The 23,980-nt window shown below is 37.7% G+C and overlaps 1 protein-coding gene across 1 annotated transcript in view; it reads left to right on the top strand.

Annotated features, from left to right (window-relative positions):
* The window catches only part of Hs6st (heparan sulfate 6-O-sulfotransferase), a 72,538-nt gene extending 53,531 nt beyond the window's left edge, over window positions 1-19,007 (top strand). Inside the window, exons 4-8 of the mRNA XM_028308642.1 lie at window positions 732-857; window positions 2,519-2,601; window positions 6,320-6,564; window positions 13,848-14,032; window positions 15,860-19,007. Coding sequence (XP_028164443.1) covers window positions 732-857; window positions 2,519-2,601; window positions 6,320-6,564; window positions 13,848-14,032; window positions 15,860-16,001 — 781 coding nt within the window. The 3' untranslated portion in view covers window positions 16,002-19,007. The remainder of the gene's footprint in view (window positions 1-731; window positions 858-2,518; window positions 2,602-6,319; window positions 6,565-13,847; window positions 14,033-15,859) is intronic.
* The last annotated feature ends 4,973 nt before the right edge of the window (window positions 19,008-23,980 follow it).

The following is a 23,980-nucleotide window of genomic DNA, read 5'->3' as shown; positions in this document are numbered from 1 at the left end:
TGCACACGAGAATATGTTCCAAGTCCAAACAGGTAGTAACATTTCGTGATTACTGTTTACACATAATTTGTTATCCTTCAAAGAAACAAATGAACTTACGTACCATCGATCATCCCATAAGAAATAAGGACAAAACAAAGTTTGTTCAGTAGAGATATATTTGAACATTTTGTTTTCATAGCTGGGTGATGGATGATGGAAATGGTCTCAATTCTGAATTTCCGACGTTGTTACTCAACCTGTCAATGTGAACGAATCCGGGGAGCGTTTTAGAATGTTTCGTCTTTCATTAGCTTCTGAACATTCATTAAGTGGTTCTTTGTTCTACACAAATAACTTGATTAATCAACCGTTCGTGTTTGCAAACTAAACTTAATTTTTGTTTACGATTGGACTGATTGTTTGTTTGGAAAATTTTCGCCTCTGTTTTAAAAATAACGAATTTATCCAACTAAAAAGAAAGAAAAAATATTCTTTTGGTACCATATAAAAACAATACCTACAAATCAACTTGAGATCAAAACAATATTGTTGTCAGTATGATGCATTTAAAGGGCGTTCTCGTAGAGAGCACGTTACGGCCACTGGTATTCTGCAGACACTATGCAGAGCTAATTCTCACTAAGTTAGTTAGCTAATAATTCGTATAACCATTTGTACTAGCAAAGCGATCTGTCAGGTCCAATTACTAGCCCATGGACGCCATTAATCTCGATTGTCTTTTGTTACAGGTGCGGCCTCCACGCCGACTTTACTGAGCTGACAGCGTGTGTGGGCGGCGAGCTGGACCGGCACGAGGGGTCCGCCGTCCACCGCCGGTATTTCTACATCACGCTGCTGAGGGAGCCTGTCGCGAGGTAATTTTACCATAATTATTAGGAACCTATAAAGGTAGCAGGAAAGCGTTGGACGCAGTCCGCTACCAATCGATCAACATGGAAAACATTGGGGGAGGCCTATGTTCAGCAGTGGACGTCCTAAGGCTGAAATGATGACCTTCTGTGATATAAACTGCTTTACTTATTTACTTAGCCCTCTTATTAATAAAAGTTACACCCTAGTTGAACTCTGTAAGTTGTCATTTAGTATGGAAATTTAATTTTAATCCAGTGTTTATCCTAGGTGTAACTTTGTATTAATAAGGGGGATAGTGTGTCTTGGTCTCCGATAGGAAATGTCGCTATTACTATTATAGACATACAAAGAACTACTTATAGAGATAATTTGTTGAAAAAAGTCACCGATACTCAGCCACTTTAATTTGTTAGATACTGTTTTATAGTTTTACAATTTTCGGATAGATTGCTAACAGAAATGATCATTACCGAAACCGATTATTAAGTTTTACCATCAAAACTGCTTAGGATGAGTCTAACTCTTGGATGGAATACTCAAGTTTATTGTCCATAAAATACAACAATAGATATAACAATGAACGTGAGTCACATTTGACTCACGGGCATTCTGATTAACAATTTCAAAGAAACGGACAGCAAAATTAATATTATTGAAGTACAGAGGTTGACCGATTAATAAATATAGCGTTTTATGAAAATTCTAAGCGAGCTGGTAGGTGCCTTCCTTATTCAGTTATAGCATTTTTTTTTAATTTTAATCAGTTATAGTATTTTTTATTTAATTTGAATAATTAATTTCAAGATATATTTGTATTCCCTGAAACCAGGGCGATAGCAAAACTTAAGGCGTAAATTTGAGCTTTTGGAATGTTTGTAAATAAAGCTCGCCGTATAATTGAATTTAAACTCAATTAAGTATTGTAAACTTTCAAGGATTCGTAAATGCAGATTAGAGGAGCACTAACTTGAATTTAGATAGATCTGTTTATTTTATCTCGTTAAGGAGATTTAATCCTCTAAAATACGTGTTATTACTGTAAATATGAACATTAAAATGCTAGGTTCTATTATTTCCAATGAATATAAATAAGTGTGTAAATCTTGTGTCGCATAAGCATTATCCGCACACGATAATAAAATGCTCAGCGCTAATGTTATTATCTACATAAATGGCGATCCAGGCCTGACTGGTCTGCCGCTTTTGAATTATGGTAATAGACCACACAATTTTTAATTTCACTTTTAAAGTGGTAATATAGGGATATTAAAATTTAATGAATATAAAAAATAATAACATGCTTCACATAGAACAGTGCTCTCAAGAATACATAAATGTATAAAGATTATAAATAGACGTTAGACCATAAAAATGCCTTAGGCAATAATATTTGAACAGAAAAGCTGTGCATAATATTACTTGATGATGCTGCTATTAGTTCAAGCTTAAGATATTCCAAGTTCCTGTTTTGTGCTCTTAGCAATTTAATGATAACATAGAATATTCAGTAAGTTTAATTTTATCTTCATTATTTAACTCTTAGGCCGTCAACCCTAAACAACCCGTCAAAAATTAACATGTCGTCAATACAACCGGATCTTTTGTAGTCCACCTGACATATTGGGTGTACATACGATATTCACCTCAATTGTTTTGTCGTCAGGTACCTCTCGGAGTATCGTCACGTGAAACGAGGCGCCACGTGGAAGGGCTCCCGGCATTGGTGCCAAGGGCGGACGGCTACAGGTAGGTTTGCCACACGACAAAATAATCTGTAAAACCCAGGAATTATTGTTTGAGTTTGGAATAATTAAACGATAAAAGACATTTCATTGTGTCTTAAATTTTAAAGAAACAATGAAAACAGCAACGTGATGTAATAAAATGATCATACTATGATATGTGTGATTTGTAAACAAAACGCATTCATTAGTCAGTTTTTTTTTCTAATGAGATTTTTCCGATTTTATCCCGATTTCCAATCAACTTTTCTGGTAGCATTCGCCTCGTGTAACATTACCATTTGAAGGGTTAATTAGGGGATTTGTAAACAACTGGGCTTCCAATTTGGTATAAATATTTTATCATCTAAGTAAGCTCGTGGAAATTGGTTTATGTTTATATTAGCTATTACGTAATAAATGTTATATGGCTGGCTATACCTTCTTGATACAATCTTAAAGGAACACGCAGCTAGCAACCCTCATTTTAGTTTCAACTGGAAATAATCATATTTCCCAGCTAGAAGGAAGTCCTTTATTAAGTTTACTGAACCATCCAACCATGATGGCAACATTGGCAATTTTATTAACTGGTCTCCGAACTAAATTAAAAAAATTTTCTTCCTCAATGAATGAAAATTACTAATTAGTAGCTATCAAACTTAGGACTATATTATAATATCGACGAATTACTAGTAATTTAAATCGATAGTCTAAATATATACCATTTAGTAATCACCATCAATATGTATGTCATCAGAGCTTGTTCAATACAAAACAATGGCATGAAATTAAACTCGTATAGTTCCAATATACTGGACTGTCCTGTCGATGACATTGACAGTGGGGCGCCACCGTCAATACCGGATCGCTGGTTCAGATTTTTGCCATGTTGGAAACCATATAGTTGAACGATGGTAGCGCCCCCCTGTCATTGAGTTTGGTGGGACAGTTCAGCGTGGGTCATCTATACTACATTGTGGTATCAAAACTTTCAACCACTTCTGACATTCCATTCAACTGTCGAAACATGCAACAAGCATACTTTGTTCTCGTATAAACAAAAACAGCGCGGTTTTGCTGCTGTGAAAGTTGCATCCAGTATTTTCCACTTATTTAACTTTCAATAAACAGAGTTTTTCACTTCAATCGTCAGGGATTGGAATTAAAAAGTCCCTACGTTCGAGCATGCATCGTTGGCCGTGGCAGTACTTTAGTCAACCTTATTTTTTAATTAGTTTGCAAAGCTTTTTTTTTCTCTATTACCTACCATAGTAAATGGTGTTGTTTTAGAAACTCTATTTATATATTTACCAACTCACGTCCTAATATTAACTAGTAAAACCTAAGATTTACTGGTTTTCGGGCATTTACGTAACATTATGATATGTTATAATCGAGTGGAACTTCCTGAAAAGCCAACCTTTTATAAAATTACCCTGTATATTGTATCACTGTTGGCATTATTAGTTTTAAGCACGCTCTCAGCGATCCTTTGATGTGTAGCTCCGATACTTGTATTTACTCGTATTACGACGCTCTCAGATGAGCTATCCAATTGAGATTGAGAGCGACGCGTAGAAAGCAAGTGCGTGCCATCCGCACGGAATGGAATTAATTCGTTTGACTCCATTATCATACATTACGACAAAAACAAGAATAAGAATTTAAAAAATAACCGGCCGTCACATCGCGTGAGGCTATTTGAACGAAACGACTTAATTCTAAATAGAAAAAACTGATCGGAATTACTTGTAGGCAATCCTATAGTTAATTATATTATTTTCTTTATAACGTCGTTGTTTAATTAAAAGTAAATAATAATATAGCCTTCGTTCTTCAGTAAGTAGTTACCGATACGTATTTATGTAATACTCTTACGTAGTAGGTAGTTTTTACAATAACAAAACTTTTAACTGTTGTTTTTATTTTATTTATTATATTTTTTACCTTTACATAATTATAAATTACCGAGAATCATAACAGTTATCATTGTTTTCTACTTAGCATCAATGTACGAAAGAATTCGATATTCAATACCTGTCTCTGATTTGTGTAGGTATTGCGAGTGTCAGTAACGATATTATATCAATCAGGCCGTCATCTAGTTAGTAATACGAGGGGCGGCTGAAAAGTTTTGAGCCTAGGGTATTAAAAATGCCGATAGAAAAGTATAAAAAATACATTTTTCTATTTAATCTCCCTCTACTACAACGCACTTCTTACATTTGTGTAAAAGAGCTTTTAACCCACTGAAAAAAAATTCGCAATCTTTGCCTTCGAAATGAGCCTTTAACGCCGCCTTTATTTCTTTGTCACTCAAAAATCTTCGTTCCTGGTGGTCATTTTTCCAATTTGAGAATTAGAAAAAAAAGCTAAGGATCCGGACTAAACTGTGTGGTAGGCGATTAATTTATTGAAATCCAGTTTTACCCAGGTCAAGCCTTGCAACATGGGCGGGCATTCACGGGCGAATTGTCTGACAATAACAGATTTCCTTTCGCCAGTTTGCCTCTTATTATTTCGACAACCACTTGACGCATTCTTATCAACAGTACAGCAAAATAATCCCCGTTTATTGTAGTTTTTTTTAAGTAGGTAGTCAATGAATAAAATTACTCTACAATCCCAAAAATAGTGGCTATGAGCTTGGGTGTCGATCGCTCCGCTTTGAATTTCCGCGGCGGCGTTCTCCCTTTTCAATCCATTGCATTGACTCTTGTTTTGACTCTGAATCGTACTGCCGGATCTATTATTTATCAATAGTGACAATGAGAGAAAAAAAAATGCTAGGATTATGGCCAAAGATGTCCTAAAACTCCTGCAAAGTTGTGACTCGATGCTGTTTGTCGAGTGGCGTGAGCATTTTTGACACCCGTCGCGCACACCCTTTTTTCATGTGCAAATGAGTATGAAAAATATCGCCGATACGTTCCTTGCTAATGCCTATGGCTTCAGCTATCTGTCACAGCTTAATTCGCGGATCTCTAGAGCAAGATTCTTTAACTTTTTATTATTTTATTCGTTAATGGCGAAATCTGGCCGCCCTGACTTGCAGTCATCTTTTAGCGACTCCCTGCCATGCTTGAATTATCGGATCCAATCATTCATGGTGGCAAATGAAGGCCCAGACTTCCCATAAACTGTCGACATCTCTCCAAATATTACCGTCAGCGTTTTGTTCTTCTTTGTGAGGCATTTTATGACAACTGTGTACTTCAATTTCGTACATTGCGCGGATGACTGAGACATGATGATGTTTACGGATTAATTACTAAAAACGTAATGACGCTAATGAAATGAAACTTTGTACATATACTAATGAGGTTATTGGTAAATTAATTACATTTAGTGCGAGTCAATAATAACACTTGAAGATACTTAGGCTCAAAACTTTTCAGCCGCCCCTCGTATTCTTGTTATTTAATACTACGATTACAGTGACAAAATGTTGCCTAGAGGAAAATTTAAGTAAAATATTGGAGTGCCATAGTACTTATTGAATTATCTCAGAGGTTTCAACATTATTTAAAAGATAGTTCACTCGCATTCTAGTTCTTGCAACTCACGAAGGCGAGTGAGCTTTACTTGTTTGTGTACGTGTACTGTACATAACTGACATAACGATAGTGTGATATCTATCAAAACTTTTGATGAACGAACAGTAGCGAGCCACCACATATTGAGTTTCAAATACATCTGTGCACGAATCTGTTATTTTAAGATGTTTTTTTTTCGTACAGCGGCCGAGGTACCCCCTTGCTACACGGGCGAGTCATGGCGAGGCGTCACACTGGAAGAGTTTGCGTCGTGTCCGTGGAACTTGGCGAACAACAGGCAGACGCGAATGCTCGCCGACTTGGCGCTCGTGGGCTGCTACAACGGCACTTTGCGGCACCGCAGCGGCGACAGCGACCGAGTGCTGTTAGCATCGGCCAAGAGAAACTTGGCCGCGATGGCGTACTTCGGCCTCACTGAATATCAAAAGGTAAGTTTCAGATTAAAGGAATTAAGTTTGGTCAACTCTCAAAGAGTCACAAGAGATGACGCTTAGAGCATGTCAAGCGATTCCATAAATGAAAATGACTCGATTTTATGTTGTTGTAGCAAGCTTCATTACTAGCATATCATTATTCCAGTGGATCCTTCATTTGTTTGACGCCCACCGTGTAGTTCCAATGATAGCGATTATTGTTTTAACTTGAATAGCGACGTTTATTAAAAGAACTTGCGTCCTTTCCTCGAACGTCATTAATATACAAAATACACAGATAACAGGCAAATTTCCCAGAATTCCTAGCTGTTGATGAAAATAAATAAGTTACGTCGCCTCCTCAAAATTAATTGGTCTGTCTTCGGTCAATTTGATCAAGAACAAATTGAATTTATGCCCTGAATTGAGATTGGCTGGCATGAACTCACGTTCAAACTTGTTACAGTCAGAAAGTTGTAATGTCACATNGAAATCTTTAACGTTTTACATAAATATATTGACTTGGCCATCGCATGAAAACACGAGTAAATTAAATTATTTAGTGCGATGGCCAAGTCAATATATTTATGTAAAACGTTAAAGATTTCCTGGCCTGGACTTGGTATTACATGGATCTCACAACTTTTTACCGTAGAACAACTGAGTTGCGAGACTTGGTTTTTTTGACAAGTATTGTTTTTGATGGGATTGTTTTAACTTGAATAGCGACGTTTATTAAAAGAACTTGCGTCCTTTCCTCGAACGTCATTAATATACAAAATACACAGACAACAGGCAAATTTCCCAGAATACCTAGCTGTTGATGAAAATAAATAAGTTACGTCGCCTCCTCAAAATTAATTGGTCTGTCTTCGGTCAATTTCATCAAGAACTAATCGAATTTATGCCCTGAATTGAGATTGGCTGGCATGAACTCACGTTCAAACTTGTTACAGTCAGAAAGTTGTAATGTCACATTAATTCAAGTGGAAAATATCTCACTTCGCTTATGCTGTCGTAAAAGAGTTTGCGCAATATCTCATCCCGGACGGGAAATTAGGCGGGACCTGCCTTCTTGGAGACCTTTCCAGGAATTGTTTAGAGCTGTACCTCACCGGAACACTATGACGTCACTAGACAACTTTTTAATTGAATGACTGTGAGGGTTATTGAATTAGGCGGCTGAGTGTACTTTTAACATTAAGATGATTAGATATTTAAAAAACAATCTGAAATAGATTATGATTATATCTGTATAAAATACAGGATACCTAATCAATAGTTAAAAAGTCCGAAGCAGTCAAAATCAAAAATATTTTATTCTATTTAGACCACTGGTGGCACTTATGAACGTCAAAATATAGTAAATAAAAAAAAGGTAGACCCTATGGGGCACTTTACATTTGTCTCTTCATCTTTTGGGCCCTACCAGCGCTTCGAGACGAACATTATGGCAAGTGATGATAAAGAAACGCCGGAGTAAATTAAATGATCAGCAGCAATCAAGATTTCTTTTTAACTAATCTCTTTAATCTTAAAATTACTTTTTTCTCTACTATTTGTTTATCGTCGATTCACGTTTTTAATTATTTTGTTTAATAGAACTTCTAACTATTGGTATCCTAGTGAGATACAGCCTATACTGTAGGGACTTTTCCAAAGCTGTTACACAACAAGGGAACAAGAAATTCACCCTAGTTTCAGCGAGATTATGCGAGCGAATTATTCATACTTTTTATCATATTAATTGTAAGGCATACTGAAGTTTGCTAGCAAAAATTTCCCTTTGCAAGCCATAAGTTTAATATTATGACAGTCATTAAGAGGAAATGAAACAGAAGAAAACTTTTATGCGATGCGATGCAAGCGCAATTTAGTATCTTTATGGTCATTGCTTCTTGGTGAGTTTATATGATAAACTAGCTTATGAGAGTTCGAAAGATTTTATAACTATGTCTAACTTAGCAAGAAACTTGATCTTGAGTTATTTAAGTTTAATGGTTTCCTGAAATAATATACTAAGAAGTAAAATTTGTATTTGAAAACTAAGTTTTATTCTTAGAATATTTGTCTAATTTCATTTATAAGATAGTGTCAGTACCGCTCCTTATTTGTCAGTTGTTGATTTTCAGCATTTGCCAACAGTGTTCTTGAAGAATAGCAAGAATAAAGTACCTGATTAAACTTTTAAATGTTGAAGACCATAATATTTTCTTCTCTCTCTCTCTCTCTCTCTCTCTCTTTTCTTCTTAGTGCAGATATAGGATGATTCTGAATGAATTTCACACAGCGAGTAAGTCTTCGTATGACCTTAACCTCACCTGCTAAATGATCGAAGATGGAGCACGTTTTCAATAAATGCTTATTTACTGTATTTGAGATGAAGCACGTTTTAAGAATGCCTCTTTATACGAGGGTTGAAAACAAATATTGGGTACTAAACGTAAATCTACGATACGAGTCATACGACATACTTAAAATTGGCAAGTCTTATCGCTATGAAGCGATTCGCCTCGCGAAGCGAAGGCCTCCCAAATGGACCGGCCAGTCCAGCGCTATCCGCATCCAGGTGATTTCTGCAGCTTTCTTCTAGTCATCGGTTGTTTTCTGGTCCGCGGTCGCCACTCTAGAACTTTTTGACGGTCGTCAGTTGATAAAATTCTGCGATTTGCGTAATTAAAAAATAATTCACTCGCCTAAGTACATTTGCGTTATTAGTAGGACACAGATCAGCCTCCGCATCCGGGAATAATGTCTGATTTATTACCGTTGCGTTGATATAATGTTAATTAGTAAATGCGCCCGGGCCAGTCGGGCGACAGGTGTGGGCCGGGGGCCCAAGCCGGCAAATGCTGAATTATTTTCATTCGTGTCTGCGATTGCTAAACTGATACTTAATAATTGGAAGCGAAACAATAAATTGTGTTACGCACTTCAAGTAATTTATGTTTATGATACATTATAATTTCAATTATTTTATTGTTAAAAGTGTTTATTAAATAACGTAATTGTAACATTTTCGATTTGATTAATGCTGATTGATTGATGATAAATATGATAATTTTCGATTAGCGAAAGGTCTTGGGTTCGTGCCTGTGGCAATAGCTAAAATATTGAGTTTCACAATCATCTCTCAACTTATACTTAGTGAGAGATAAATTAATATCTAAATCAGTATTATTTACTCGATATAAAGCGTTTGCTGATCACCATCATCTCTCGATATAATTACCACTGTGACTGTCCATTGTTAGAAACACAATAAAAGGGCTTGTTACTAACATAGGTACTTTTGAAACTCCAAAATCAATAATTGAAATGCCGCGTTTAATTAAAACCCTATCAGTAGTTATGATGAGGACTTACAAAAACAACTTTACAAAACGATATACTGCACTGGTAGTTACCAGTTTGATATAGGATCAATTAGATTTTATTCTCTCACTGAGTAAGTTGATAGAGAATTATGAATTAAGGTGAAAATGTATTTGGAATCGCTCCTCTACCATCAACCTCAAAACTGTCTTTTAAATGTATCGTTTAATCCTTATGTTGACCCTTATTACCAGTCAATAAGATGTTCGATAAATCAAGTAATTTTTCCAATCTCGATGCGCCCGAATCGTGTTCGATGGTAGGGGGGCCGGACTATAGTTATCGGCGTATCTCGGCAGCGCGCATGCGTGCAGCAAATTGCCGCCACGCCGTAATAAATACCAGCTCAAACGGAAGGCAACGTTAATTGCCTTTATCGTGTTAGTGCGACGCAATAATCAACCCGTGTGATACTATAATGAGTGTCGTGAAAGAACTACCCCCTGTACTTACTTTGAGTACAATCTACAACAAAATGCATACATTGTAGCTTTTTTAATCATGAAGGAAATTTCTATAGCGTAGTAGCTGAAGTAGCGGCTGTCGTAGACTTATTTATCACGGTGGCTAAAATGTGGAACGAGAACATTCGGCAGAAGTAACGGAGTTGATCAAAAATGTAGAATTTAAATGTCAGAAGGCTGGCTTGACTCAAAGAGTGGTGTAAACGGGCTTACAGTGAAGACCACAACTCAAAAACGTAGTCTTTGGTAGTAGAATGCCCTCCAGCTTGTTTAACTGACGATCTCAAGAAGTGCAGGCAACGGCTGGATTAAAAAAAAATGGGTTAAAATGATATAGACAAAACTATTTGTATATTAATGATATAAGTTGCGCTTCAAACGCGTTGTTTGCAATCTGCATACAGTTTCGGCTCGAATTCGATCTACGCCTTAACTAGATTGCCTAGATTGAAACTCAAGCATAGATTCAAGCTTGATAGGTTGAATTTCAATATTTAGATCAATCAGACACGCTCGAGCACAAAACTCCTTAATATATGGATAACAAAAATCATTTTAGAATACAAAACTAAAAAAATTTACTGTCTCTGTTACGATCTTAAGAATGAGAACATTATATTTATTTATTTTATCAAAATGTATTATTATATCATTTGAGATTTTAGGCGATGCTTACTTAAAAACAGTTTCACTGTTAGTCTTATTTTACTTATGTTTATGACTGTACTTCAAAAGTAATTTGCGACCTTTTTGCGATTCATCAGATATTTTAATGCCTTTAAATAAAACATCGAATGTAATTATAAAACATGTGAATAATTGCTACCCTTGGCAGCGATCGTAAATTTATTGCTGTAAACGCAAATCTTAATAAGAAATAACTCCTTGCATCGTAATCATACATGTGAAATGTACTTACTAAAATAGCCTACTTAAGTACGTACTTACTTATCTACTTTTAGAATCAATTTTGTAGTAAAATAACCAGATTTTACATGAGCTCACAACAGTCATCCTTGAATAAGATTTTACAACAAACAGAACATTATAAATATTAAAAAGTAGCTGAACCAGATGTCAACGATACCATCTGTGGAGCCCGTAACGATTGCTCAACCGAGATATTTATCAAAATGGTTACGAGTTTCACGTTAATTAGTTCACACAGAACAGAACAATAATTACCTACTAACACCTTCAGTTTAGCATGTGGCCAAGAAGCATGCAAGGCTTGCTCCTCCCGAGTGTTTTCTTACGAATGAGAAATGGTCGCAATAATTCATGTCAGTTAATACTTTAAGTTTCAATTTATTTTCATGAATGAGTTTAGAGAATGACAGTTTCCCGTAACATGAGCTTCTCTTTCTTCTTCTTATTTTGTTTACGGCCAGGTCTGGAATATTGGCCCACGGATTGACCTCCCCAATGAATTCCGCTAAAGACACGTAACTACACGGCAAAAAGGAAAAAAAACAAAGGAGAACATGCACCGTTAACATTACATTGACAGTGAAATATAAAACACTAGCTGACCCGGCGAACTTCGTACCGCCTTAGCGTAGAGATTTTCTTAATATTTTTTTCCGTAAGAACCATCCTTGGACTTCCACAAACATTTAAAAAAAAGAATTATCGAAATCGGTTCAGCCGTTCACACGTGATGCCGTGACAACGCGAAACGGGTTTCATTTTTATATATATAGATGAGCTTGTTTCATAGCTAGTTATAATATTTCACTTGACAAAATCAACTGATACAGCAGATCCTTTTTGCAGGACTGAATTAACGGATCTGTCGATACAGCATTGTATGTCGTTCACATCTGTGCATCTGTCGAATTCCGTTCCGTTTCACATATCTAGATCGCTTATCCATGGATAGCATCTGCAGGCGTTCGCACTTCCCCAAACATCTTCGTGTACGTGCTCTTTTATACTGTTCTCAACGTCCAGTATTTGTTAAAAAGGGATGTGTAAAAATATCGGACAAATATTTTCCAACTCGCTTATACAACTAAAGATGGCGCCAGCAAAATTTAAAAGGTTTGTTTAGGTAACGGGGGTTTTATTGTATGTTATTACATACCATTAAATACATGGAACTTTCAGGTAAATTTTTCAGTATTTAAATATGAATATAATAATATTGAAAAAAATAAACTAGTGATATCGCCACAGTCAGCATAGTTTATGTGTATCTCACTGCCACTTCTCCATTCCACTTACTTTACTCTTGATTTTTTAACCTGAAAGCTGTTTTGAATAAGGCAGTTCTTTGATGCTACCAAGACGTAGAAAACGCTAACCTGAGAGCGCAGCAATTCGGAGTTCGGAGTCTGAAGCTGAAATGAATAATTCTATGTATTCGCGTATACTAATGCTTGGGCGGCATTAAAACTGCATGGCTTGTAAGAACCCGTGAACAGGTAATGTGAATAATAAATGGCACGTGGCGTTCTGGCGAGGTTCTGCTGGGGATAATGCGACGTGGCATGTTGCTAAGAGCCCACACAACCAACTTAAAGCGTAAGCGACGTCGCTAAAGCACAAACGCGACAGCAACGGCACTGTCGCGATAAAATGACGTGATCGAATTTCCCCTTTTTGTTTTTCGACCAGGAAAATGTACGTTTGGGGACGAAAACATTGCGAGCGTGCAAGAAACTTTATTCTCCTTTGTTTTCGGTAGATTTGTTCTGACGCGCTGTATTTGCTTTGCTGTTACTACGTAATTTAATTGACCTAATTTAATTATTAGCGAGTCGTTTTCATTGAACGTGCTGATTTGTGGAATCGTAGCAAATTAAACAAAGTTCTAACTAAAGCGTAGCTTTTAACGGAAAAGCTCTTGATATCGGTTCTTCCATGACAATCGCAGTTTTATGTGTGGATTCACAAAAGGTGGTGAAATTGCAATGTCACCTGTGCTGTGACCCGATATTGGCGGTGTGATAGCACTCCAAGGGGCCCGTGCCCGGAGGCTATAGATGTCCCCGATGTTCCCAGTGACCCCGACGAGATAAGCGCCGCCATTACTCGCACTTGGATCATTGTTGCCGTATCTGTAACGCCATTTGTCGGAATTGTCGTGCCGACCCCGTCGCAGTTTTCTTGTCCCTATAAATATTCATAGCCGTTCTATGGCCATTTGTTTTTAATGTTTGTCCGCCGATCGGGGTGAAGAAGCGTTTTAATTCATTAAGCTTTATTGCGAGGGCTTTTGTAAAGTATTAAACGGCTAGCTTTGGGCGGCGCGGCTCCGTGGATTTACAGCGGGTTCAAATTTATGTCTGTTTAATCGTAATACCCATGGAATTGTTCCTCAGCAAATTAGTCCATACAAAGAATTTAAAGATTAATGAACCTTTTGTAGTCAATTTAATTTTAAATTCATTTGGAAAACCGACTTGAAACACCGAATGATGTATCCTCAAAAATAACTAATATTTTGTTTCGCAGATCTCACAATACGTGTTCGAAGAGACGTTCAACCTCCGCTTCGCGGTGCCATTCACGCAGCACAACGCGACGGTGTCGGGCGCGACGCTCGCGGCGCTGTCGCCCGCGCAGGTGGCGCGCATCAAGCGGCTCAACGCGCTCGACCTCGAGCTCTACGAGTTCGCCAAGAACCTGATGTTCAAACGGTGAGCCACAGTGGACCGTATGTCTCAGCACAGTAGGTCGACATTAGCTCACGCAGCACAACGCGACGGTGTCGGGCGCGACGCTCGCGGCGCTGTCGCCCGCGCAGGTGGCGCGCATCAAGCGGCTCAACGCGCTCGACCTCGAGCTCTACGAGTTCGCCAAGAACCTGATGTTCAAACGGTGAGCCACAGTGGACCGTATGTCTCAGCACAGTAGGTCGACATTAGCTCACGCAGCACAACGCGACGGTGTCGGGCGCGACGCTCGCGGCGCTGTCGCCCGCGCAGGTGGCGCGCATCAAGCGGCTCAACGCGCTCGACCTCGAGCTCTACGAGTTCGCCAAGAACCTGATGTTCAAACGGTGAGCCACAGTGGACCGTATGTCTCAGCACAGTAGGTCGACATTAGCTCACGCAGCACAACGCGACGGTGTCGGGCGCGACGCTCGCGGCGCTGTCGCCCGCGCAGGTGGCGCGCATCAAGCGGCTCAACGCGCTCGACCTCGAGCTCTACGAGTTCGCCAAGAACCTGATGTTCAAACGGTGAGCCACAGTGGACCGTATGTCTCAGCACAGTAGGTCGACATTAGCTCACGCAGCACAACGCGACGGTGTCGGGCGCGACGCTCGCGGCGCTGTCGCCCGCGCAGGTGGCGCGCATCAAGCGGCTCAACGCGCTCGACCTCGAGCTCTATGAGTTCGCCAAGAACCTGAGGTGGAATTGTGTAAAGAAATCGTTATCATTTGACAGTTCATAACGTACGATTATTCTGTCAAACGCTTTGTTTAACTGACTTTATCGTACGTTATGAACTGTCAAATGATTACGATTGCTTTACACAATTCCACCTCTGATGTTCAAACGGTGAGCCACAGTGAACCGTGTGTCTCACCACAGTAGGTCGACATTAACTCATGCAATACGGCGCGCGTCAAGCAACTCAACGTGCTCGACCTAGAGCTCGCCAAGTATTTGACTTATAGTCAAGCGGTGAGCTACCATTAACATAACAGATTGCATCAGTTTTCACGAAATCTTCAAGTTGAAGATGTGAGACACGCTTGCATCTTATCTTATTCGAGCTTCTGAAACTCAAATCCAAGTGGAACCACGCTATACAACGGAGAAACTTCAGCTTAACGCAATTGGGTCAAGCACAAGTAATCTTCAACTCTCGCTTGACCTGCAGCTTAGGAGTTTGTCAAAAACTTTAATTCAAATTATTACTTTAAATAAGCACTACCTTTTTGGGTTTGTATAATGCTGAAATTTTACTTTATCAACGGTGCTTATAACGAGTGTTTAACATTATATTTATCCTTTTTAGTCATGTTCTCCGAATTAAAACAGGTAGGTACGCTTAATTATATTAATTAGAGTGTAAAATGTGAATCCAGCCTCGCCCAAAAATAAAGTCTAACCGAAACAGGCAATTCATAATTAAACAGAGGAATAGCTCGCCTTTTCGACCAAAATACACAAATAGGCGACGACCGAGTTTGCGGTATAGGTTATGTCAGGGTCTCGGATTGAACTAGTTTACTATTTTTGCGGCGAACATTTTTGACACTGTTGCCCGTTAATTAAGAAGTTTCTAACCGCGCTGGTAAAGTTTCTTATGTATTTATATTTACGGCAAGGTTAACTGGGTGTTTTGATAGTGTTAGTATATATCGATTGCATGAGCTACTTTATAGGTCAGTGGAAATTATGCATTCGATTCAAAGGAGTCAGGTGCGTATTGCAATGACGCCTACTCAGCCCACGCACTGCCTTTGATCGCACAGCCAATCACAGTGCACCTAACATTTCCTTTTCTGTCCCAGATTCGAGGCCCTCAAGAAACGTGACTCAGACTTCGAGTACAGGTGGCGACACCTAGGCGAAGTGTCCCGCACCGGGGTCACCGAATTCGATTGGGACAGCAACCTGGAAGATGCCACCACTGAAAAGTACCGAGGCAAGTAATCTGTAGGACGAACCCCTCGGGGCTATGACGTCATACCTAGTGCGTACACTAGTCAAAACTACACAGAATCCGTGTTGTATCGTAATAACGATATATCACACTCCATGTTTACGTCTAAGACGTGATACTGTTAATAGAAATGTACAAATAGGTGAAGTTTACTCTCGTAATTAATTGTCTATGTATAAAATGTGTTCGTGCTCAGTTCCCATGAGTTATAAATAGCCGATTACATAATCTTATAGTTCACGTTTTGGTAAACGAACAATCTCTGAGTGATTCGATTGTGGATGTGTTTATACACATAATGTGCTTCAAATCCATCCCTTGTACATATAATCTATATTTTTATTACATTATTGTATTACGTATAACGTTGTTGAGTAAAGTGAATGTTGATGTTTGATAGAAACAGGGTAGGTGATGCATCTAGGATGAGCCCAACGAAACTTAGCTTTTAGTTTTATCTTGTAGTAAAGTAGCATTTTATTGTGACACACGGACACGTTGCGCTACGAATGGGTACTTTAGATGTGAACGCGGGAAAGGTATCTTAAATAAGAAGGAAATTTCAACCACTAAAAGTCTCTTTGGTGTTATATTTCACAACGATATTCTGTGAACACGCTTGACCGGCGATCGAGGGCGGGAACTGACACCATACTTATACAGATTCATAAATGAAAAGAAGTAAAGAAGTATTTAAGCTTTAAAATGACACTTTTCATTTTCATAACTTCAATGTAAACAAACATGTTTGACAAATACTTTACCAATTTAAATCGAATTAATTCAAGATACCTACCTAAATGCGCTTTACATTGCGAGTTAAGTCGATATTCGAAACTCCTTCACTGAAGGTCCTAGCCTGATTGATTTCGTTGCGGGTACCTAGACAGCTTAGTTTCCCCTACACTACATCGGTCGGGCGTGATTGGCGGTCAAGCTTTGGGTTCCGTACTTGGGTAAAGGGAACAAAGGGCATATGCATTTTGGAAGTACATTAAATCTGTGACGTTTCCGTGTGTCGTACGCTGGCTNTGAACACCACTGAACACCAGTGAACCGTTCTTTACAATACATTGCTTGCTCAAAATGTATAAAATGTTTAATTAAAATAAATTACCCTCACACACCTGTGTACATCCATGTAGATAGGTTTAATTTGCATTTCGGTCGACGACTCGCTGGTCAAACAATAACTCATACTAAGTGTTACAACCTATGTAAATAGTGAGGTGTATTATATAAAATTTTCTCATTTAGGTTATCGAAAATTAATCTTGCAAGTATAAAAAGAAAAACATATTTTTGTGGCAAAAAATATTGCTCTATTATTTTTAAATTTTAGACTTATTCTTAGATTAATATTGGTTCAATAGTCGTAAAAATCATCTCAGTTAAAAATTAGCCAAAGAACAAAATGACATGTGCTATAAATACTTTATTACTCCATATTGGAACAATTTAGGTTAAATTAACTAATTTAGCGGTTGTATCCACGATGGTTATTTTTATCTAAATCTAAACTCGAAAGTTTTTATCGCGTTTGTGTATCGGAGATAAATGGGACATAAAAAATTAAGAACTTGTTGGTCAATGATAAAAATCTGAACATGATTTTATTTAAGAGCGCTCATCCATCATTATTATCGAGATCTCTCTTAATATTGTATAATTCCGATCCAATTTCGTTAATTGCATAATAAAGCTTACATCGCTGAAATAACATTGTAGTGTTCGTAATAACATACAAAATAAATAGAAGATAATGACCACTTAATCTTAGCTCGCATGCGCCCGGCAGTTATCTCCGGCTTAAATGTGATATGGGCTCCAGTTACATATTCAATTTACGTGAGAAACACTTATACGGCATAATAAACTCGCATAATTGCTGGTATTGCTACTAAATATTCATATAAACTGAAAAGCCATCACCGTGGCTCGCAAATCTTGTTTTTATTTTTATTGGGGATAGTAGTACCTACCTACCTGTAGTTTTAAAGCAAAAAAGCAGCTGTTTTATGAAATAATGTACCGTCGACACAGCACACTAGTTTAAACCTTTTTATTGCAAAATAGCATCTAATACAACCGCATAAGATCCCAGATTTTTTAAGCTAGATGCGTTATGACTATTCGATATTCTGGGCCAACTCTAAAACAATTATTTATCGATGTTCCAGTTCGTTTATTTCCGTACCTAAAACCTCATTATCAATAAGTTAAGGCGTTTTTTAATTTTAATTATTTTTGAAATATTGGAGAGTGTATCTAGTGACGCAGTTGTTTCTATCGGGGTCGGATCGTGACGTTAAGATATTTCACCTTACTTAGGTATAATTTTATTTAGAGAGGGAATAATTTGTTACAAATAAGCATTAAATCAGTAAGTTCCAATGAGAAAGCGAAATAAATTAACGACTTGACTTAAGAATGTCTAGAGGCGTTTCCATGCGATAAACTGGGTAAATAATGTCCTAATTTGCAACAAGTTATACCCTCTACGTGACAAATCTTGTAAACAGTGAGAACTGTAAACATTTCTATTTCTACTCTGTTCCGGATTCTAAGGACATACAAGAATGGAAAACTGTAATAAAAGAATGTACACCTAAAATGCTTATATCGCTGCAGACTCTGCAGAATTGCAAGTATAACAACAAAATAAAGGAAATTCGTTGGAATCTCATGCATTTTCAGATAAAATAGACATTTTAATCACGAATGCTACCGTTTGTTGTTTTGTTATTACTGTGCCAATAGCATTTATGGTAATCGCTGTTTCCATATGCATTTATTCATGGTTTCACTGCGATTCCTCCAATAGTGACTTCATGGATGATTAGTGTTCCGTTAAAAATTACATTCACTCGGGTTGTTCCCGCTTTGGGGGGTTTTGTTTGGTAAACAGACATAAAATCTAGATCAAAGCATTTTTTATTTTTATTTCAGTAAACGCTGTGACTGTTACCTATATATTTTATAGTGTAAATAGTGTTTACTATATCCAAAAGTGGTTGAATGTTCACTGAAAAGAAATAAATGTTCGTTGTAGTGTTCGAATGAGTGCCGTAGTGGCCGGCTCTTGACAATAAGATTTATAGGTTTCACTACCCTAATATACAGTAACTGTCGTGTTGTAATCGACTATTACGCTGTTTTTAAAATGTAGTTTGTCCTCATTTACGGGTTAAAATTTTACATCTTTATTAAATTATGTTTTATTGCATTTTAAAATTTTCAATCAATTTTTTTTTTTTTTTCAATTTCNTTCAATTTATGAATTATACTTAATCTCAATTATAAATATTCTAACCGTTTTAGGTTTTATTTTTTGTAAAGTATTGTACATACAATAATATTTTAATTTCTTGAAATCAAATTTAGATGTAAGAATCAGCTATATCTAAGTAAGTATATTTTTCTGTGTGTATGGTACGCTAAGTCCTGTGATAAAATAATTTTGCACCCAATGTTTTTACTATCGTCACTGGTGGCATGAGAACCGAACATCTTGAATTGCGATCCGAATCGAACAATGCATAATTTAAATTTCACGCTTGATGGTTGTAAATATTAACGATAGCCTGAACTAAGTATTGTGGATAACTTAAACGATGGGTGCATAAGCCATATAATAAGTTAGCCATAGCCACGCTAAATTATCGTGGCACATGACATGGTAGCAAACTAGTAATCTAACAGTAATTAGTACGTATTGTATGTATTTAATGTACACCACCGCACTGGTGCAGATCGCGTTGTCTTAGTACCAAAATTTAGTATTTAGTTTATTAAGTTCCCGACTGAACCAAAATATAGTATGTTATGTTGTGTTACGATCACCGAGAAATAAAAAGAAACGAAACTACTTCAGCAGTTTTATTTTACACCTTCCTCTTACGTAAAGACGCCAGGGGGCGCCGGCGTCAACCATACTGAGCACCTAATTAAAGTTGTGATATCAGGAAAAATCGCGACGGAATTACTTAAAGGCCAATTAAAACTTAGTCTCACGCACAAAAACCTAGAGTACCGTAATGGTCGCACAATTTATAAACGCAGTAAGTACCACTTACTGCATTTATGATTGTTTTGAATATTCAGAATCCTGACATCGCGATCTATAAGAATCAAAGACCCGTTTTTTNTATATTTTTATTACATTATTGTATTACGTATAACGTTGTTGAGTAAAGTGAATGTTGATGTTTGATAGAAACAGGGTAGGTGATGCATCTAGGATGAGCCCAACGAAACTTAGCTTTTAGTTTTATCTTGTAGTAAAGTAGCATTTTATTGTGACACACGGACACGTTGCGCTACGAATGGGTACTTTAGATGTGAACGCGGGAAAGGTATCTTAAATAAGACGGAAATTTCAACCACTAAAAGTGTCTTTGGTGTTATATTTCACAACGATACCGCGAACCTTTCTGTAAACACGCTTGACCGGCGATCGAGGGCGGGAACTGACACCATACCACTTATACAGATTCATAAATGAAAAGAAGTAAAGAAGTATTTAAACTTTAAAATGACACTTTTCATTTTCATAACTTAAATATTAAACAAACATGTTTGATAAATACTTTACCAATTTAAATCTAATCAATTCAAGATACCTAGATGTGCTTTACATTGAAGTTCAGTCGAGATTCGAAACTCCTTCATTGAAGGTCCTAGCCTGATTGATTTCGTTGCGGGCACCTAGACAGCTTAGTTTCCCCTACAATATATCGGTCGGGCGTGATTGGCGGTCAAGCTTTGGGGTCCGTACTTGGGTAAAGGGAACAAAGGGCAGCTGCATTTTGGAAGTACATTAAAGCTGTGACGTTTCCGTGTGTCGTACTGCTACTGAACACCNGCGTTTATAAATTGTGCGGCAGCGTAATGGTCTTTATTTTACCAAATATGGTGTGGATAAAGACTGCGGCTTAATAACCAGTGGGTAGGTGTAGTTTGTGCGAGCGTGCAGGAAGCTCGAATGGTCGAATTTGCATTTATGTCATTAGGACGCATCCGCTAGGCCGGCAGAGGGAGCGTCGGTCGGCTCTCGCAAGCTCAACGGTCGTGTCAAACTAACGTTCGTTGCACCCGGCGTGATGTAATCGCGCTATCTGTTGATTGATACCTCGTCGGCCGGCATTACAGGCTCAATTACTGAAAATGGGACTATTACAGCTCGTGACCAAATGACTAATGATGAAGCGGGAATGTGCCGATTGCTAATAGTTCCTAGTAATTTCATGAAATTAAAAAGCCTACTACTGAGTTTAAAGACGTCAGTTTATTGTGATATTTTTATCCCACTTTATGTCTTAAAATAAGATTTTTCGGGCTGTAAAATAGCCACTATCAGTAGATATGACCTCATTCGTATTTTGCTTGTTTTGAGACTGTGCAACTCAGCCTTACAACGTGAGGTAAGGCTGAGTTGCACAGTCTTACTTTAACTTTACAAACGTCAAAAAATTGTCAAACTACATACAAAAAGCACCGGTTATTGTTATAGTTACGTTTAAGTAAGATGGTGCAATTCAGCCTAAGAAAATGATATTGCATTTAAAGTCTGCATTAAAAATGTCCATGTTACTCAATCTTTTGATGGAAGCTGTAGGATGCAGCCTTAATAATGTAATAGAGCTCACAACCGCTAAAGCTCAAGCCATGAATAAAGAACTGGTGAATGTGGGTCGCATGGCATCGCATGCATGTGATTCTGCAGCAGGCATGCTTGCGCTGGCCGCTGGGACCAACTCGATTTTATACCAGCTAAAGGCAAAGGAATTCGATTATAAAGACATCTATTTTTAAAGAGCTATCGAAGAAAGTTGTTGTTATACTTTTTTAAAGTAGAGAAGTATGTAATTTTATTTTATTTTGATTTAAATGGGTATACTCTCGCTTTCCACGAAAGTTTAATTTGTGGGTTGCGAATTAAATTTAACAGTAGGTAAACATGATTTAATTCGTGTTTTGTTTTTTAAATACGAAAAAAACGTCTCAAAAATGTTTTGAAATTTTATTTTGTCTTATCTGAATCCAGTTTATTGCTTTAGGTGTGCCATGTCACTTTATTGTTAAAGAGACAGCCTCATTTATTGCCTGCAATTGATGTCAATTTAAATAAAGCAGCCTCACAGTTAAAGTGAATGCAAAATGCGCTGCGAGAACGTATGGCTCCAATAACATATTGACACACCAGTTAGGTGTGTACAGTTCACAGCACATCTACTTAACACAAAATGACAAAATATTCAGTTGAAAATCCATTGCTAAAATAGCTATTTTGTGGCAGGTTGATGTGCTGTCGACTGTACATTTATGTAAATTACCTTTTCCAGCTTCCCATACGCTGCGTGTTGGCTGTCGCTGTCGCCCGCAGCAGTGACAGGTTAAATGGACGTTATTATCTAAACTAATCTGATCAAACGTATGTGGCTATAATTCTATAATAACGAACCGTTTTCAAATTCAGTTGTCTAGCGACAGTAGGTAGGTGCAATATCCTCAAGCAACGGGTAAGTATCCAATTTACTTATTTAATGTATTAATTTAAGCGATATTTCCTTACGAAGGTTAAACTTATGTGAATTCTATTTACTTACCTACTTAATAAAATATCATATCCCATATCATCTTCATTTCCGTTACTTTGTAATGACTGGAACTATAAAACCAAGTAAGTTACCATCCAAGAGCGTATAAACGCGGCATTTGCAAATATGATATGGTAATATCAAATGAGCAAACAGTAACCGTCAAAGGCTCTCTATATAAATTACCATCTAAGAATAGTAATCATCTATGCGTCCCGCCGCCTTCCGTACGGAATCACAGCCTGCATAATAAGACGATCAAATTTCCAGTAAGTGGTGAGCTGACTCTATGCATTAAGATGCGGCTGCCCGTCCAAAACTCAGCTCGAATTACCCGAACTTAGTACGGAAATTTTATGAAAACATTGTTAGTGTGACTGTGAAATCAGTCTTTCCCAGAACTACGGACGCGCTGCCGATTTCTCTTAAATCTATTTTAGGCACTTTAATGGGATTTTTATTTCAACGGAATCCATTCTTTAGCTATAAAATCCTTGGCATGTATAGATTAGCAGTTAATATCGTGTAGGGTGACATAATTAATGGATAATTAATTTCGTATCATTGGTGTTCTCATGGAAATTCATATAAGATCATAAGTTAACGAACACCTTGTGTGAACAGGTAAACTTTCTTCGTAACTTGATAGATAAGAAGCACTTTACTTCTGGGTTATCTACTTCATGTCTGTTGCGTGAACTTGCCGACGATTGAATTCGTTCCCCAAACGAGACTTCACTCGAGGTAATTAAAACAATGGCTCGTCCCAAAAGTTTGAAACAAGCGCAAAACATAATACGGATTTATCAAAACGATCCATTGTTTTGGGTAAATTGAAGGAAGCGCATTTGAGATAAACTGGTTTTATTTTAGCGTGAATGAGGCATGTTCCAAAGAGACACTTTACTGTTTTGAAGTTCCACAAAAGGGGCGGGCGGTATCTGAAAAGCTTTCAGAACAAGTAGCGTTTGAGAGTCCGCCTTACTCTTTGTCTTTCCGTTTCGTTTCTTGTAATCGCTATTGTTCCTTATCGCCGCGCTGGTTATCGCCGGGAGCACCAATTTATAGTTATTATACGGGCCCGGGGTACAGCATTATCGTGCTGCGCCTTCGTTTGGTCGCCGATAATGCTCCCGATAGGATTGGAGGTTGCGCAACTTCACACACGTATAGAATATAGATAAACCCTCGAAGTTATGGCTTGAAACTGAACACTTAACCACTTACAAACGCGGCCTGTTTCAAGGAATAATTTATTTTATCGTTAATTCTCTCCGCTGAAAAGCGAACAAAGGGGAATTGTTTATACTTTAGAGGAAGGAAAGACTAGCCTGTCTTAATACCCGTGGCAATTCCTCCGTAACATGATC

Source organism: Ostrinia furnacalis, unplaced genomic scaffold (assembly GCF_004193835.3).
Source record: "Ostrinia furnacalis isolate ACB-3 unplaced genomic scaffold, ASM419383v2 OfSCF2491, whole genome shotgun sequence".
In the NCBI taxonomy this organism is placed as follows: domain Eukaryota; kingdom Metazoa; phylum Arthropoda; class Insecta; order Lepidoptera; family Crambidae; genus Ostrinia; species Ostrinia furnacalis.
The sequence above is the reverse complement of the archived record's forward strand: the minus strand, read 5'-3'. Positions and strand labels throughout refer to the sequence as shown.